Raw genomic sequence first — 18,885 nt, forward strand, 5'->3', positions numbered from 1 at the left:
ATTCCAGGCCTTTGGAAAAATAGCTTTATTTGTCATTAAGAGGAATAAAATGAAATTGTCATTTTGGAAACAGTATTTCAAAGGGGTATGTTATTACTACCTTTTTTTTTTTTTTTAAATTGCACGTATATACATATAGTTGGAGTGTGAAACAACCAAGTAAATCTTTTCTTTGCACAAGCACAAGTCATTTGTGATCGAGAGGCGGATCGGTCCGTTGTGGCGAAGCCCTCAATTTACCGGTCGATCTACGTCCCTATGGTCACGAGCTGCGGGTCGTGACCCAGAGAACAAGATGGCCGAAATGAGTTTCATCTGCATCTCCCCTTAAGAGATCGGGTGAGAAGAGTAGAACCGCTGCTCCTCCGCATTGAGAGGAGCCAGATGAAGTGGATCGGGCATGACTGGTGCATAGCTCCTAATAACGCTGCAAAACGTTGTTGCCATCCTCTTAAAATAAGTTACTAGAAGGGTCTCGGGGAAAAAGTCGCCAAATATCGTGACAATATTGCCAAGTTTTGATAAAAATGACCTTTAAGACCCCCAGAAACTGTTTTAAATTGTGAAAAAATAGAAATGCACAATCTCAATGGCTATATAAACACACAGTTGCCATTTTTAGTTTCAGTTCCAGTATGATTCCTGCATGATTAAAAAAACATGCATTGAATATGATCATATGGAATGTTATAAACTTATCTTACTAAACACATTTCATCATAATGAAACTGGCTTTTGTTCAAGGAATAACACCAAGTGCAGCTACACTTCCTTGTTGTTTCCTTTGGCAGGATCCCCCCAAAAAAATAAAATTGACATGGATCATCAATACATGCGCAAATAGCTGTTTTGAGGTTTGATAAGCTGCTGAAACATTGAAATCTTCTGATGTTTGATTCATTTAACTGTTCACGAGGCTTCATAAAACATTTGAGTTCAACTAATTTCTGGACGGAAGGAAATATGGAAAGATTATGCATGGGCATTAGCTTAATGGTGAGCCATCGATATTGTTGAATATACGTGGTACTTTCAAGTTAATATAATTACATATGTATATAAAACTATCCCAAAAAATATTAAATCGCCACATACATTTTTTGGACTATAAAATAATAAACTGCTCAATTGAAATGGGACAACACAAAAAGAGGCATAATGGCCAGTTGTGATAATACTTCCATCCCATAATTTCCTCAAGTTGCCATAATTCTTGAGCAAGTGCATTAAAAGAAAAACAATCTAATGTGTACTGTTTCTTTAAAACAGTCCGATAACTGCACACTATGGGGTGCACTGAAATGAAAAAAAAAAACTCTTAAAAGCAAGCCATAGCATTAATTGAATTATCTGGATTTTAACGAGTAAGCGTTCTATTGGGGGGGGGGGGGGGGGGGGGGAAGAGGGTAGACTCAGCTGTCAACCATGTAGTGGGTGTAGCACTCGGCGATGTTTTTCTTCAGTTCATCGATGCCCTTCCTCAGCTGGCTGACCTCAAGCGGTTTCAGCGGTCCAACTTCTTCCAGCGCGTCCCTGACCTCGCTCTCCTCCGCAGACACATTCAACGCTGCACAGACGCATACAATTCGGTTACAGGGAGACTTCTTGTAGGCGGTCCCTCCCTCAAGCCAATAGATCAGTTTGTTCGCCATCTGACAGAAAACAAAAACTCAAATCTGCTTTAGCTTTTGAAATGAAATGAACACCTTTATCAACTTTGTGTCATCTGCATGCAGGAATTCAGGGGTTTTCCCAAAAAAGTGAGTCGAAAAAAAACCAAAAAAAAACGTGAATTTGGTGTATCCAGTTATTTCTTTAGGTGCTAAAATGAGCTGTGCCAACATTTCAACCCCTTCATGTCGAACTAGACAAAAACAACCCAAAACATTTCTTTTGTTCTTAATGATCAACGAGGACTCAAAACAAACCAGACTTATTGATAAAGTCTTGTGCGTGAAAGAGAGCGCGAAAGCAAAAACAAGAATCCGAAGAGAGCCCCCCCGTCTCCGCGCACGCGAAGAGCTCTCGCTGCCCGTTGTCACGGGTGTGTTTGCGTCTCGTCCACATACGTGTCATACCCAGCAGCAGAGACAAGTTGAGCTCCTCCCCTTGAGCTCTCTGGGCCAGGATGCCGCGGAGAGCCTGCAGGTCCAACAGGCACGGGGACAGCTCCCGAAAGAGTCGGCCCACTTGTGGCATCTCCACACTCGACAGGCTATGGTCCTGCAGCCAGTTATCCACCTGTGCCCGCTTCTCAATGACAGACACAAATGGAACACGTGTGTAGCTAGCGCTGGTCTCAAATCATCTGTCAAACTTGTGGTACGTGATATAGATTAGTCATAAAGCTGTATAGTAAACTTTTAACATAATGAAAGTTGCAAAGACGTGCCTAAACAAAACATTGCCGTTGTCTCAAGGAGGAACAACAACAAGGCGCCGTTCTTCCGCGTCAGGCACTGTGTGCACCAATCTAATGTTACCACCGGTGTCATTTGACTCCTGTTCACCCAATCCAACGGTGCAAGGCGGACACATGACCGCACACCAATCAAAGTTTACATTACATAGACTACGGGGGGAAAAAATTTAAATTTAAAAAAAACAGCTTTGTCATGCAGGGTAGTCTTCTGTTTGGCCAAACTTAGACATTTCATCCCACTGTTAACTTGGTAAAACACCTTGCCGTAAATTGCAGCTGTTGTTGTTGTTTTGTCTTTTGGGATGGTTAGCACATCTACTGTGCGGCAGATGTGCTAACCAGTCAACCATCGTGCCGCCTTGCACGTTCATTTATTGAATCACTTTTATTTGATTTGACGATCATGCTCTGATGGAAGTCACTCAACAGTTACTCAGTAGCATACCTTCAGTTGTGAGCCGAGTCTCTCAATCTGTACTTTCTGATGTTCAATTAGCTGGCGGGGAGCAAAGAGAAGACGTTAATGACCGTTTCGTGCGTGCGCCTGTATTTGAGCGTCGGTGTGCTCGGCTCCAAACCGTACCTTACTGCTGTGGTCTTGTTTCTCCAGGAGGTGAGAGTTTTCCACCTCAAGATGCTTCAGGTCCAACCTCACGCCATCCTGCAAACACCTCTGCACCTTCTGCTGCAACCTGAGCGCAACAAAATGGGGAGCCACAGATAGGAACAGCTGTTAGCAAATTCAAAATGAAGGGACTAAGACTATCGTTGTGTTCAAACAATAATAATAGTGTGTGTTTCAAAAAAAAAAAAAAAAGTGAGTGAAGCTTTAAATCCTTATAATGGCTTTTATTTCAAATGCAGAAAATGCATTGGGAACACTGTACGTTATATACCAAACCATGAAGAAAATGTATACCAGTTATTCCTTAACATAAAGGGGAAGAAAAGAGAATATTAAACTGTCCAAAAAAAAAAGCAGTATCTGCATTTATAAAACATTTACTATATGACAGAAGAAGCTTGAAAAGCTTTACTTTCCACAGTAAATGTTTGCATTTGGACAGAAAAATGCACATGCTGCTATTTGTTTTTTTTTTTGAACAGCTTTAACTTTTTTGGTACGGTACATGCAAAGGCATTTTATTTATTCGGAGCAAAGCCACGTTAACAAAAATAAATAAACCAACAAACTTGAATAAGAGTACATCTGAGGCAGTTCCTGTTGTGCAATGAGGAGTCACCCTCTGTTAATCTCAGAGTAGCCAAAAATTCTCAAGAGTACTGTTTGCACGGTGCGTTTGATCTTCATCTAAATCACAAGAATAAACAAAGAGTCTATACCACACGACTAGGGATGGGAATTAATAACATTTTCCCAATTCCATTTTCTATACTGCTTAAGAATGAGATTCTTTACATTCTTAGATTTTGTAATTTGGGGGAGAAAAAACGTCCGGGGGGCTAAAAACAGAAAAATAAAACGGATAAAATAAAATGTTAAAAAAAATAAATAAATAAATCCCGCTGGATATTATATCCAGGCTTCTCGCGATCATAAAAACGTTATAACTGAAGAAAAATGATAAACGTGCCGTGGCGTAGGTTCTGTATGCAAGTTCCTGCATTGTAAATGTACCCGCATGTATCTTTTATTCTGTTATTTAATGACATACCCCACTTGGAGTTTACCATAAAACTAAACGCACAACAGAATTACACAAATTGTGCGTTCCCTTCAAAATAAAAGGCTACAAGCTTAAAACAGGAAGTCAAGTTAAAACTTCCACATAAACCATTTCACGTGACAAAACAGTCCCAAACAACGATTATAACAATGCTATTTTAACTTTTAACTGAAACATTAATTGAATCGGGTTAGTTCCACACACACTGCCTTTTCGGTACGGTAATTTCTCGTGTATAATCCGCATTTTTTCCCCCAAAGAATTTTTTTAAAAAAATCAATGGTGGACATTATACATGGGTATAGGGGAAATGAAAAAAAACTTTCCCATTTTATAAATGTATCCCGCCATCTAGAGATTATGTAAAAATTGGTACACGTTCATTGTAATATGCCAGCGCCACCTAGAGGTTATGGAAAAGGTGTAGCCTCCACTTTCATTCCAATATGACAGGGGTACGCATGACTGAATAATATGTACAGTTGTGCTTATAAGTTTACATACCCTGGCAAAATTTGTGACTTTTTTTTTTTTTTTTTTTTTTTATAAATACGACTGACGACTGAACAACAATCATCATTAATTTCTTCATGGATATGTTTTGTTTGATGATAATGCTTTTCTGAAATGCTTAACAGTTTAATTTGAATCCCATTAAAATAAAACAAAATGTGTTTCACCTGGCCCTTCATGTTTTCTTGAAAGAATTGTACCCATCTTACAAATTCTGCCCGGGTAATCAAACATATGAGGACAACTGTGTGTTTTCTAATTTACTAAATAAAAGTAGGGCTGTGAATTTCAAAATAAGAGCAATTAAAAAAGTATCACATGTTCCAATAAAGTGCTTAAGTTCAGAATAATTACTTGAAAAACTAACAAAATACAGATAATCATGTTTTCATCATATGGGTAGAAGCAAACTCATCCATTATAAAAATGCATTATACATGGGTAGAAGGGTTTACCAGATTTTTTAGGTCAACTTTGGGGGTCCGTATTATACACGGGTGCGCATTATACACGAGAAATTACAGCATTAGGCTTGATATTGATACTGGTTACAAAGAACCCCGAGTCAAATGTTCATTTTAGTCTATGCTGCAGGCTGCTAAGAAAATGGACCTTCATAATTTTGACACCCTTTATTTAAACCATGCAAACTTTTTTGACCCAGCCCCCTAAAAGAATTGGAACCGAGAATCGTTTGGAACCGGAATCGGGACCGGAATCGCTCAGGTTCAAACGATGCCCAACACTTTTCATAACATGTTAACATTCACAGGAGAGGGAGGAAAACGTAAGTGAACCCTTAGATTTAATAACTGGGTGACCCTCCTTTGGCAGCAATAACCTCAACCAAATGTCTCCTGTTGTTGCAGATCAAACGTGCAAACCATCAGGATGACTTTTGGACCATTCCTCTTTACAAAACTGTTGCAGTTCAGCAAGATTCCTTTGATGTCTGGTGTGAATATCATGACACAGCATCTCCATTGGGTTGAGGTCAGGACTTTAACTGGGCTATTCCAGAACATGTATTTTCTTCTTCTGAAGCCATTCTGTTTTTATTTGTTTCTGTGTTTTGGGTCATTATCTGTAGCAACACCCATCCTCTTTTGAGCTTCAACTTTTGGACAGATGGCCACAGGTTCTTCTGGGAACAATTAAAAAAAGAATTAGAAACTTGTCAATCAAAACAAAGATGTTGGCATATGCCAGTGATTTCTGTTGACACTCTAGGGTTATTTTTGACCTCATTGAACATTCTGCGCCGCGCTCTTGCAATTCATTGTCTTTGCAGTTGCCACTCCTTGAAAGAGAAGCGACAGGTGGTGAACTTCCTCCATTTATAGACAGTTTGTCTACCCATGGACTGATGAACATCAAGACTGAGATACTTTTGTAACCTGTTCCAGATTTATATACGTCAACAATTCTTAATAATAGGCGTCCTGAGAGCTGTTTTGAGCAAGGCAGTGTCCACATCAAGCAATGCTTTTTGACAGGAGACATTTCCAACCTTGATTGGACTCCTGGTGGGCTCAGAATGGCTCACACCTTACTCTGCTCTGCTGATTAGTTCTTGGGGAATCCATAGCCCAGAGGTTGACTTTTTTTTTTTCCTTCCTCTCCTGTGAATGTTTGTGCTGTATTCATTTAAGCAGACGGTTTATTTTTTTGTGATTTCGATGAAGATCGGACCACATTTTATGACCAATTTATGCAGAAATGCAAGAAATTCCAAAGGGCTCACATACGTTTCCATCCCTTTGCAACCTACAAACACAGAAAATTAGAGCGCAAAATGTATTTTCCTCTCACCAAGCACTGTAGAATAGTACCTGTGCACGGATGCAATCAGCTCCTTCTCCCTCCTCTCTTGTGTCTCAATCTTGACATCTTTCTCCTTCAACAAAGCACAGCCGTCGTCCAGGTTTTTCTGTAAGTGAGACACTGTTTTGTCCAGCTCCTGAGCTCTCAGCTGCACCTCTTCCAGCTAAGCGCACACAGAGGAAACAAATAACACAATGTGCCTACAGCGCTACGTGGATGTAAATTGTGTACATTTTCAAATGGCAACTGGGAGAAAATGTCACAATAAAATTGCGGAACGTTTTAAACCACACATTGGTTGAGAGAGAGATTATCTTACATGATAGAAGACAATAGGAAGTGCAGTTTGGGTACCATTATTTCTTTTTTAATAAATCGTTTTGATGCTTTTTGAGTTAATAATACAAAAGCTTTATAAAGTACATTTTCATGTTTAATATTTTCATTTACGAAAAAAATGACACACACACACAAAAAAAAAATGTAAAACTGGAATTATTATAACAAGCCGCAATTTAGCTTTTAATCTTGCGCACTCTGTACCACAGTTTGGAATCTCTTATTTGAGCCAACAAAAAACTCCAGACAATAAGATACAGTTTGTGAATATGAAGTGACTGAAGAGTGCAAATATGTACCCTGAGAATTGTGCTGCATAATTTAAATTGGAAACATATTGGAATTCCTGGTAAAACACGGTATAATCTTGTTTAAAGCAATAAAGAATGTACTTTTTATCAATACTCGTGTGAATTATTATTATTCCAGACAGCTAATTACAACACAAGGAGACAAAGCACGCACATTTCAGTTTGTGGGGTGACCCTTGTGAAATGGACTAGAGCAGTGGTCCTCCAACTTTTTAGTATCACCTAAAAAAAATATAGTACAAATACAAGTAGCATCATGACTAACATTAAAACACAGTAGTGTCGTCGGTAGTGTAGTTAATACTCCTAAAAAGTCTATTTAATATTATTATAAGCCACTGTAACATTATGCAGTTTGAACATTAACACTGAAGGAAAAAAAACAACTAATTATATCAATTAAAATGTAATTCTAAAACGTAACCTAAAAATTGAATACAACTAAACTGTAATTGGGCAGTCATTCTTCCATGTACCACCGGAGGGAGCACAGGTACCACACTTTGCGAATCAGTGGTCAAGAGGAAAACAAATTAAGGAACGCAATCGTGAGACAGTTATAAAGTAAGTATGAGAAAATATTAAAATATTCCCGAATATATTTATTATTTTTAAAAAAAGCCAAAATAGATGAATGCTGATGGGGATGAGCATGCTGTGACAACGCGAGAGATTGCGGGATTTCCGAAGACGGAAAAGATGGCGGTGGCCCTTGCATAGACTTGGAAAAGCAGCTATTACAAGACTGAATTTCTTTTTCCTTTTTCCTTGTGCACTACAAACCACCACCACACACTATATTATCCCCTTGTCACTAACGTTTGTTTTCTACCCTTCTATGTACCCTGTCTTTGTTGTACTTAAATATAGCACCGTTATCACCCTCTGTCAACACAATACAAAAAAAATCTCCCGAAAACTGTCCAAAAAACAACAACAAAGAATACACAGCACCCAATCTATTTAAAATTACTATACACGCACCCATTATATGTCACACTTAACTTTTGTGTCATGGAATGTCAATGGCATTCGATCGCAGGCAAAGAGAATTAAGATTATGGATTATATCACCAAAATTAAAACAGACCTTCTCCTATTACAAGAAAAGCACCTTATTGAGTCAGACGAAAAATGCCTCATTGACTCGAATTTTAGTAAGGATCTAAACATTCCTTAGTTAAATACAGAAATTAAAGGCAGGCTTGATGTTCCTTTAACCATCACAGAATTACATAACGCATTAAAAAAAATATGCAATTGGGAAGCGCGCCTGGCCCGGATGGAATCTCCGTTGAATTCATTAAACATTTCTGGCCACGACCAGTGCCCTTGTTTTTCAGAACAGTCCAGGAGATAAATGATAAAGGACAAATAACTAGCCATTTGAACACAGCCTCAATTAAATTATTACTAAAGTCAGGTAAAGACCCCACTCTCCCGGCTAATTAACGGTCTTTATCACTGATTAATGTAGATATCGAGATTATCTCGAAGGTTCTCGCAGCGAGACTTGAAAAGATACTCCCGTCGATAATCCACTATGACCAGACAGGTTTCATTAAAGGTAAAAGTTCCACAAATAATGTCAGACATCTGTTAAATTGAATAAGCATGTCACAGCGTAAAAATTGAAATGCAATCATCATGTCACTTGATGCAGAGAAAGCTTTCGATAAAGTTAACTGGGCTTTCCTGTTTGCAGTACTTTCGCAAATTTGGCTTTGGAGACTCATTTATACATTGGACACCAACATTATACAATTCGCCGAAAGCGACAGTCACCACAAATAGGATTATATCACAAAGTTTTACTTTACAACGAGGAACCAGACAAGGATATCCACTTTCAACAATGCTATTTGCAATATTGATCTAACCTCCTGCTACCGCCATACGTCAGAATGCTAATATTACAGTACCTGCTCGCTAGTGACAGAACACAAAATCAATCTGTATGCTGATGATATTCTTCTTTATTTACAGGAACCCGTCTTCTCTTCATGCAGTCTTCAATCTCATTAAAATATTTTCACAAATATCAACTGGAAAAGGAAAAAAAATAAATCAATCAACCAAGCTCCCAATAACTGCAAACACATGGAATCCTGCAGCTCAAATCCCAGACTACCCCATTCCGATAGGAAACACCAAGTATGTAGGTATTAATATTTCGTCAAAATTCACAGAGCTAACCAATCTAAATTACACACCACTTCTGGAAAAAATCTCATCTGATTGAAGACGCTGGAATAACTTGCCTATTACTACTGGGAAGAATAGCCACAATAAAAATGAAAACCTTACTTCAAATAAATTGTCCTCAATGATTCCATTTAAGACCACATTGAAATGATTTCAAACATTATATTCTGTCGTAATACATTTTTATTAAAAAAAATAAGAAAAATAGAATTAGGTCATTCTAATGCTAATGAACTTTGCTAGATTTTATGCGCAAGGTAATAAAAACCTGGACTATTAAACAAACAGTAGAGGAGGAGAATTAGGAGGAAAAAAAGTACAAGTGTGGGAGCCCCATTTGTTCATGCATTTTTGTCTAATGTAAATTCTGTACGTAGTTACACTTATTTTTCTGTCAAAAGTACTTTCCCAGTGTTGTTTATGTTCAGATGTTTGAGATTTTCACGAAAGAAAAAAAAATAGTGGTGTCAAAGTCATTGTTGTGCTTGGTGTGTCTGCTTTCACAAAAAGGCTGTTTCCTTCAGAAACAGATTTGGGTGAAAGTAGCCTCTATTTGACTGCTGATTACTAAAGAATGGTATAAGCTCCAGACAAACCTTTTTTCTGACAAAAGAAGAGAGTCTGATCTTTCATTTTGGCGTTTACATCGTCATTGTACACAACAATCTGTGGGGCTTGAAAAATCGGTGAAATTGCTCAAAAATGTCTAGTAGTCTAGGGGTTCCCTGCTCAGGAAACGGCTCGCAGTGAAGGTCTTAAAAACTGTTCCGGCATAAAAGGGATACAGATTCGCCATTCTGCTTGACCTAACAGCCGAACAGGACAATTTATATGTTTAAATACAACTGTCATATAAGAAAAAAAGCAATACACTTGAATTGATAGAAAATAGAATTGAAATATGGAGATGACATATCTGTTCCCTTTTTGGGTCTTTTTGTTTCCTTGTGGGATGAATGATGTTGCTGTTTTTTGATCTGGTTGTACCAATGTTTGGTATTGTAAATGTTTGAAACAATAGCTAATGAAAGAAGTTGAAAAAGGTAGGGTTTTTTTTAAGGTTCAAGGTGTGTGTGTGTGTGTGTGTTTGAGTGTGAGTGCATGTACCTGTAGGGCCTGGACTTGCACCTCACCCAGTGTTGGAAGGTCAGCAAGGTACTTCTCCAGAGTTTCGATGCGTTGCTGTTTTTCATGGTTCTGTTCGCTCTCCCGCTGGCATTTCTTTTTCAGACTGCTGATATAGCGATCCCTTGTCTTTATCTGGTCACAGAGACATATTTCTGTGAAGAAAAATACTGAAAAAGCCTAATAGCCTCGCCGAAGTCACATTTGACGGCAAACAAAAAAGCTTCTAATACAAGCACAGTTTTTCTTCGTGTTGTTCTGAATGTGTGGTTCCAAATTGACAGGTTGCACTACCTTTTCCTCCAGTTTCCTCAGATCTTCAGTATATTTCTGAGCAGCTTGCTTGTACAGCTCGTTGAGGTGAAGTACTTCCAACTCGGACACTGCCAGCTTCCTGCTGAGTTCTTCATCGCAACACAGTCGATCAGATGGAACTTCCTTCACTGAATCCTATTGGGCAACCACAATTGTTACCACAAAGAGCATATCTCGGTCACGGTGTCAAATAAGTATCTCCGGATTAATATTTATGACCGACAGTCAAGCAATACCTTCATCTTCAGGATTTGAGGATCTTCAAACCACCTCTGACTGTGGAGCACCTGCTGGGCTCTCAGCTCATTTTCTCTAATGCGGGCATGGAGCTGCAGCATTTGTTGCTTCTGTCTGGAAGAGACAAAACTTTATTCTCCTCTTTACCTACAGTGTACCAATAACATCTTGGCAAATGTGTAAATGGTGTGCTATTTTCTACTCATTCAGTAGAACAGAAACTCTATTTACATGCTCCCCATACTTTACAATACATTTGTTATTGTCAATCTTCGCCTGACATAATGGTTCAAATTTGGTTGTTTTCAATAGAGCCGTCTCGCTTTTCCGAGGCTGCGGTTTGAATTTAGGCTCTGGCCTTCCCGTCTGGAGTTGGCACGTTTTCCCCGTGCTTGTGTGAGTTTTCTGCAGGTACTTCAGTGTCCCCTCACATTCCTAAAACATGCATGTTAGGTTAATTGAAGCCTCTAAATTGCCATTGGATGGGAGTATGAAGGGTTGTTAGTCAAATGTGCCCTGCGATTGACTGGTGACCAGTCCAGTGTGTATCCCACCTCTCGCGCAAAGCAAAGTCACCTGGTATAGGCTGCAAAATATCCATGACCCTAGAGAGGATAAGCTGTATAGAAGATGTCGAGTGTGGACGGTGGTCACTATTTACCTATCAATTTCCAGCTCTCTTTGTCTCAGCATCCCCTCTTTAACCTTCACCAGGGTGTTGACATAATGGGACGTCCCCTGCAACATCTGCAAATGTACGAGCAGGTATGTTTTCACGATACAATGGCATGCAAAAATGGTGCAGACACTTCATTGTCCCCTTTAGGTTATGATTAGTTCAGCAGTGAGGGAAAACAAGTCTCAAATTTGGGGGGAAAAAAAAAAAACTTTGATAGAGGATGCAGCATCTCTTCCAGTGTATCCCAAGAGGCGACAATTGCTCTTACCTGGTTGATGCCTTGTTCAAATGATGGTCCATCTCCACCACAGACCTTTATTTCAGTACCAACTATCTGCCCAGGTTCTGCTCCGTGGTCTGCTTTAGAGCTGTATTCCATCTGCTCTGTCAGCCACATTTGTGTGCGGATGGCTGGCTGAATTGGAGAGTCTCTGTCAACCGGGTGTGCGAGTGGTGAGTCTGCTAGCTTAGATAAACTGAGGCCATGAACCTGATCACCTCCCAGAGCCAGTTTAGCCTCTGCTAAACTACTATAGTTCATGTCCAAACTGCTGTGTTTAATGGGTGAAGATAGAGTTGAGGACAGGGATAGGTCTGTTTCCAAACCAGATCTACTGCTATATTTGCTCCAATAGGAGGAACCACCTCCAGGAGAACGCTGTAATAAGCTATGACAGAGCAGGGAGGGAGAGACAGGTAAATAAAGGTCCCTATTTAAACCACGGGGTTCTTTTTTGTAGCCATAGCGCAGACCCCTGTCCAGGGAGCCATGTGAATCTGTTCTGTGTTGGTGGACTGATGTCTTTCGGGAGTTCTTTTCAACACCAGATGACAACTTGGTGAGAGATGAGCACCTCCTGATGGGCTGCTGGTCCTTCATGTCAACACTAGTTGGTGCACTAAGGGGAGATGTGGCTGGAAGGGTCAGCAGGCAAGACTTGCTCCGATGATCAGTGCTGCTGGGTGAGGCTATCATTTTCAGACTGCTGTATGATGATGTGGAAGGAGTTTTATTGACATGGACAATAGGGACACTGCCGCCAAGCCCATCCTCCTGACTAGAGTGACGTCGAGACCGTGGCTGGAGAGATGGTGTGGTGCTTGAACAGGAGTCATCTTAAGGATGGAAAGAGGAAAGGGAGTATTGATAACAAATACTGATCATCAAGCACGTAATTCGTGGGCGGCTTTGGCTCAGTAGGTAGAGCGGGTCGTCCAGTGACCCTATGACTGTCTGCATGTCAAAGTGTCCTTGGGATCAAATTGCATATGAGCCACACAAATAAAAGAATAGCAAATACAAGACTAATTTTTTAAAATGTAATAAAATAAATGTGAGGTTTCACTTCCAGCCTTGACTAAGGGACTGGCACAAGATCTGAATTTGGTCCCTGGGTCCTTGCTATATGCCAACGAGGATAAATCCATCGCAGAGAACAAAGTCTTGCTGCACTTTGTAAATGTGACTAATACAGCACCCTTACATCTTGGTGTACAGAACTTAACAACACCGTAGTATTTGGTGGAAATGGTAATTGTATTTTCCCGATGCCATCATTCCCTAGCTTACAAAAAATGTTTTGACTATTAATTGAACGATTCCAAACTATGTTGGAACAGTTTGGGAAAGACCTTTTTTGAGCTTTTTGAAGGCGCTTCCCACAGTTCTGACCATAACTATATTGCAAAAGAAAAGAAACCAATACATCTTGGTTTTTTTTCCTTCTTAGGCTGGTCAAATATGCAGGGACAGGCATGTCGATGGCTACCACAAACAACCGATTGAATCATCGTGGCACAGAAAAAGCAAATCAAAGAAGCCACTGAATGCCCCAAATTGCTGTGGCGTTCATGCAAACGGTGATGTACACTCAAAGTGTCATCCTACCTTCCACGCTATCAGAGCAGTAGGTGCCAATGCCGGTGTCACCGCTGTCTGACACAGCACTGAGTCTACGTCCAAAGATGCTGTTCCCAGGTCCAGACTGCTTGCTGTGCCAGGTTGATTCATTGCTAGCGACCCGCCGAGAAGAGCCACCGCTACTTGAACCTTAAAAAGTCAACAATTGTAGTAAGGGTCCCTATTATTTAGTATGAATTGTGATGTAGACATCCATCCATCCATCCATTTTCTGTACCGCTCATCCCAGGCATGCCCAAAGTCCGGCCCGCGGGCCAAATTACCTCCGGCCCGAAGCATCATGTCATAAAATCAATAATTTGTGGCCCGCCAGCACAGTTTACCGCAGTAAACAATACAAACATACAAAAAAAAAAAGCCATTTTATATTTCACCAGAGAGTGGCCGCACTCTCGTCACGTGACCCCTGTGGTATGTTTTTAGCCCATTTCTAAACAACAACTGCAACTAAATAGAGGAAAGTTGACAACGAGGGCCGCCGTGTCCAGGACTAGTGGATTTTTTCACTGACATACGAAACAACTAACTGTGTCTGCCTAATTTGCCAAGAGACTGTGGCTGTTTTCAAAGAATTTAATATTAATAGGCACTACCAGACGAAACACGCTCACTACGACAAGCTAACGGCGAACAAACGCGCCGAAAAACTGAAGCCACTGGAAGCTGTTTTGACAGCACAGCAGCGCTTTTTCACAAGAGCCCGTGACTCAAATGAAAATTCTACAAAGGCGATCTACGAGTCTCGGTGAATTGATTTTTTGTGATGATCAAACCACAGTTTTGTCAAATTTCTGTCATCTGATTTGATGTGATTTGTTAAAACAAAATCAATAAATACATGTTTCTAAAAAATTTCAGTCAACTTTCATAAAATAGCTTGTATTTAATTTGCTATTGTTTTAACCTTTAACTAATCCTGCTAATGCAATTGAAAACAGATTGTCATATGCAATATCGACTTAGCTGCAGTGAGCAAAGTGATATAGTTGCATATTTTGCCGTGATGCAAACATTTATTCTTTTAAATGTTTATATTCATGCATCCATTTTCTATGGCTGATAGGCTCCAGTATGCCCGCGACCCTAGTGATGATAAGCGGTAGAGAAAATGGATGGATGTTCTCTATCCCAGCTGATTTAGGGCGAGAGGTGGGGTACACCTTGGACTGGTCGCCAATAATGACAAGGCACATTTACCAGAGTTGAACCCCGGCTACAGAAGCTGGCTCTAGGGACGTGGAATGTCACCTCTCTGGCAGGGAAGGAGCCCGAGCTGGTGTGTGAGGTCGAGAAGTTCCGACTAGATATCGTCGGACTTGCCTCCACACACAGCTTGGGCTCTGGTACCAGTCCTCTCGAGAGGGGTTGGACTCTCTTCCACTCTGGAGTTGCCCACGGTGAGAGGCGCCGAGCAGGTGTGGGTATACTTATTGCTCCCCGGCTCGGCGCCTGTACGTTGGAGTTCACCCCGGTGGACGAGAGGGTAGCCTCTCTCCGCCTTCGGGTGGGGGGACGGGTTCTGACTGTTGTTTGTGCCTATGCACCAAACAGCAGTTCAGAGTACCCACCCATTTTGGAGTCCTTGGAGGGGGTGCTGGAGAGCGCTCCTCGCTGGGGACTCCATCGTTCTGCTGGGGGATTTCAATGCTCACGTGGGCAATGACAGTGAGACCTGGAAGGGCGTGATTGGGAGGAACGGTCCCCCCGATCAGAACCCGAGCGGTGGTCTGTTATTGGACTTCTGTGCTCATTACGGATTGTCCATAACAAACACCATGATGATGATTGACTTTGTGGTCGTGTCATCGGACTCGCGGCCGCATGTCTTGGACACTCGGGTAAAGAGAGGAGCGGAGCTGTCAACTGATCACCACCTGGTGGTGAGTTTGCTCCGATGGTGGGGGAAGATGCCGGTCCGACGTGGCAGGCCCAAACGTATTGTGAGGATCTGCTGGGAAAGTCTGGCGGAATCCCCTGTCAGAAGGAGTTTCAACTTCCACCTCCGACAGAACTTTGCTCATGTTGCAGGGACATCGAGTCCGAGTGGACCATGTTCCGCGCCTCCATTGCTGAGGCGGCCGACCGGAGCTGTGGCCCTAAGGTGGTTGGTGCCTGTCGTGGTGGCAATCCCCGAACCCGTTGGTGGACACAAACGGTGAGGGATGCCGTCAAGCTGAAGAAGGAGTCCTATCGGGCCTTTTTGGCATGTGGGACTCCTTAGGCAGCTGATGGGTACCGGCTGGCCAAGCGGAATGCAGCTTTGGTGGTCGCTGAAGCAAAAACTCGGGCATGGGAGGAGTTCGGTGAGGCCATGGAGAAAGACTTCCGGACGGCTTCGAGGAAATTCTGGTCCACCATCCGGTGTCTCAGGAGGGGGAAGCAGTGCACCATCAACACTGTGTATAGTGGGGATGGGGCGCTGCTGACCTCGACTCGGGACGTTGTGAGCCGGTGGGGAGAATACTTCGAAGACCTCCTCAATTCCACCGACACGCCTTCCCATGAGGGAGCAGAGTCTGGGTTCTCTGAGGCGGGCTCTCCTATCTCTGGGTTTGAGGTCACCGAGGTTGTTAAAAAGCTCCTCGGTGGAAAGGCCCCAGGGGTGGATGAGATTCGCCCGGAGTTCCTCAAGGCTCTGGATGTTGTAGGGCTGTCCTGGTTGACACGCCTCTGCAACATCGCGTGGACATCGGGGACAGTGCCTCTGGATTGGCTGACTGGGGTGGTGGTCCCCCTTTTTAAGAAGGGGGACTGGAGGGTGTGTTCCAACTACAGGGGGATCACACTCCTCAGCCTCCCTGGTAAGGTCTATTCAGGGGTGCTGGAGAGGAGGGTCCGTCGGGAAGTTGAATCTCAGATTCAGGAGGAGCAGTGTGGTTTTCGTCCTGGCCGTGGAACAGTGCACCAGCTCTACACCCTCGGCAGGGTCCTCGAGGGTGCATGGGAGTTCACCAAAACCATGTGTTTTGTGGACTTGGAGAAGGCGTTCGACAGCGTTTCTCGGGGGGTCTTGTGGGGGGTGCTTCGGGAGTATGGGGTAACGAACCCCCTGATACGGGCTGTTCGGTCCCTGTACGACCGGAGTCAGAGTTTGGTCCGCATATCCGGCAGTAAGTCGGACTCGTTTCCGGTGAGGGTTGGACTCCGCCAAGGCTGCCCTTTGTCACAGATTCTGTTCATAACTTTTATGGACAGAATTTCTAGGCGCAGCCGAGGCGTAGAGGGGGTCCGGTTTGGTGGCCTCAGTATTGCATCTCTGCTTTTTGCTGATGATGTGGTTCTGTTGGCTTCATCAAGCCGTGACCTCCAACTCTCATTGGAGCAGTTCGCAGCAGAGTGTGAAGCGGCTGGGATGAGAATCAGCACCTCCAAATCTGAGACCATGGTCCTCAGTCGGAAAAGGGTGGCGTGCCCTCTCCAGGTCGGGGATGAGATCCTGCCCCAAGTGGAGGAGTTCAAGTATCTTGGGGTCTTGTTCACGAGTGAGGGAAGAATGGAACGGGAGATCGACAGGCGGATCGGTGCGGCGTCTGCAGTGATGCTGACTTTGTATCGATCCGTTCTGGTAAAGAAGGAGCTAAGCCGAAAGGCGAGGCTCTCAATTTACTGGTCGATCTACGTTCCTACCCTCACCTATGGTCACGAGCTGTGGGTCGTGACCGAAAGAACAAGATCCCGGATACAAGAGGCCGAAATGAGTTTTCTAACCAGGGTGTCCGGGCTCTCACTTAGAGATAGGGTGAGAGGCTCGGTCATCCGGGAGGATCTCAGAGTAGAGCAGCTGCTCCTTCACATCGAGAGGAGCCAGATGAGGTGGCTGGGGTATCTGATTCGGATGCCTCCCCGGTGAGGTGTTCCGGGCACGTCCGACACGCTGGAGAGACCACCTCTCTCGGCTGGCCTGTGAGCGCCTCGGGATCCCGCCGGAAGAGCAGGATGAAGTGGCTGGGGAGAGGGAAGTCTGGGCCTCCCTGCTAAAGCTACTGCCCCCGCGACCCGACCTCGGATAAGCGGTAGAAAATGGATGGATGGATGGATGGATATATATGTATATATATATATTAAATTGAGTCGTACAGGCTGTGTACTTTTTATAATGCAATGTATATCATAGCTTGCTAGCTAGGTGGACAGACAGACAGATAGACAGATAGATAGATAGATAGATAGATAGATAGATAGATAGATAGATAGATAGATAGATAGATAGATAGATAGATAGATATATAGATAGATAGATAGATAGATAGGCTTCTCTCCGCCACGCGACGTATTCGTGCAGTCTTGTTGCCAACGCAGTGACGTAAAATTCTCGTCGGCTGTTTTAGCCGCTCCATTTCGGCCTTTTATATTATCAAGCGTCGAATAGTCGACCACTAACGCATCTCTCGAGCAGCGAGTCGCAATGTCAAGGAAGATTCAGTCACAGAATTACAATCAATCTCACCTGTTTTGTGAGAATCGTATCCATCGTCCGGATCACCTCTGTTCCACATTGGGCAGCGTTAAAGATGTTTTACATAAGAGCCGGAAAAAGAGCTTTGCGGTCGGAAAAGGAGAAAAAAGCCACAATGGAATAAAGGAGGCCAAGTGAGGGATTTCAACACGTTTTCGGGCGATACAGTGCCTTTGGGCTCAAAGTGGATGTCATTTGTCTCGAGACATTTTCAAGTAACGGCTTCTTTCTCGACTACTGGATGACGTCCGGTGCGAACGGAGTGGAAGTGACGTCATCGACACCCTCCACGCTGTCTTCTCGTTTTTTTTTTTTTTTTTTTTTGTTTTGTTTTTTTTTGCGACACGGACTGTTTTCACATAAAGAAATGTTTTAACTATTTCGCATAAAATAAATAATACAACTCACCATTACGCTGAATGGTTGTAAGTAGTGAGAGTCTTGCCCCCCCCCCCCCGTTTCAATTCAATGAGCTGATTCCGCAGTGGGAAACAATAAACGTGAACTGCCATAAACTCCAGGTTGTAATAAGTGGAACTGTTTTCAAGCACCTGAACTGTGGAATTATGTCCAATGTAGAGTTAATTTTTTCTTTTTAAAATTTTTATTTTTTTATAATATTCATTCAACGTTGCTATTAATGAATTGTTGAAAAATTGCCTCTCCACAAAAATGGGTGGACCCAGGGATCCAGCGCCAGAGTATTCGCACTCGTTTGTGGCACACAGGCTGACTCTCATATGCCAGCGCTAGTGTGTAAGCTCAAGCTCTTCCACCTTCCTACACGTTCCTTGTTCCTACGGGCCACCATCTCGCCTTGTAAATACAAACCCTGAGCTACCCCCAAAAG

General features: G+C 42.6%; 1 protein-coding gene across 2 annotated transcripts; it reads right to left on the reverse strand.

The window, feature by feature from the left end:
* Positions 1-10: 10 nt before the first annotated feature.
* On the reverse strand, positions 11-18,302 carry cep85l (centrosomal protein 85, like). Of its 2 annotated transcripts, none has more exons than XM_061753657.1 (12): positions 18,027-18,302; positions 13,547-13,708; positions 11,927-12,774; positions 11,641-11,726; positions 10,979-11,093; positions 10,722-10,877; positions 10,410-10,562; positions 6,456-6,610; positions 3,006-3,114; positions 2,868-2,918; positions 2,079-2,250; positions 11-1,567 (listed from the first exon to the last, which is right to left on the reverse strand). In XM_061753657.1, the coding sequence occupies exons 1-12, from the start codon at positions 18,073-18,075 to the stop codon at positions 1,413-1,415; spliced, it is 2,211 nt and encodes a 736-aa protein (XP_061609641.1). In that variant the 5' UTR covers positions 18,076-18,302; the 3' UTR covers positions 11-1,412. The 2 variants fall into 2 exon arrangements, with proteins under 2 accessions (XP_061609641.1, XP_061609640.1); XM_061753656.1 differs by having other exon boundaries at positions 2,070-2,250.
* Positions 18,303-18,885: the final 583 nt, after the last annotated feature.

The sequence above is a fragment of the Phyllopteryx taeniolatus genome, chromosome 18 (assembly GCF_024500385.1).
Source record: "Phyllopteryx taeniolatus isolate TA_2022b chromosome 18, UOR_Ptae_1.2, whole genome shotgun sequence".
Classification (NCBI taxonomy): Eukaryota; Metazoa; Chordata; class Actinopteri; order Syngnathiformes; family Syngnathidae; genus Phyllopteryx; species Phyllopteryx taeniolatus.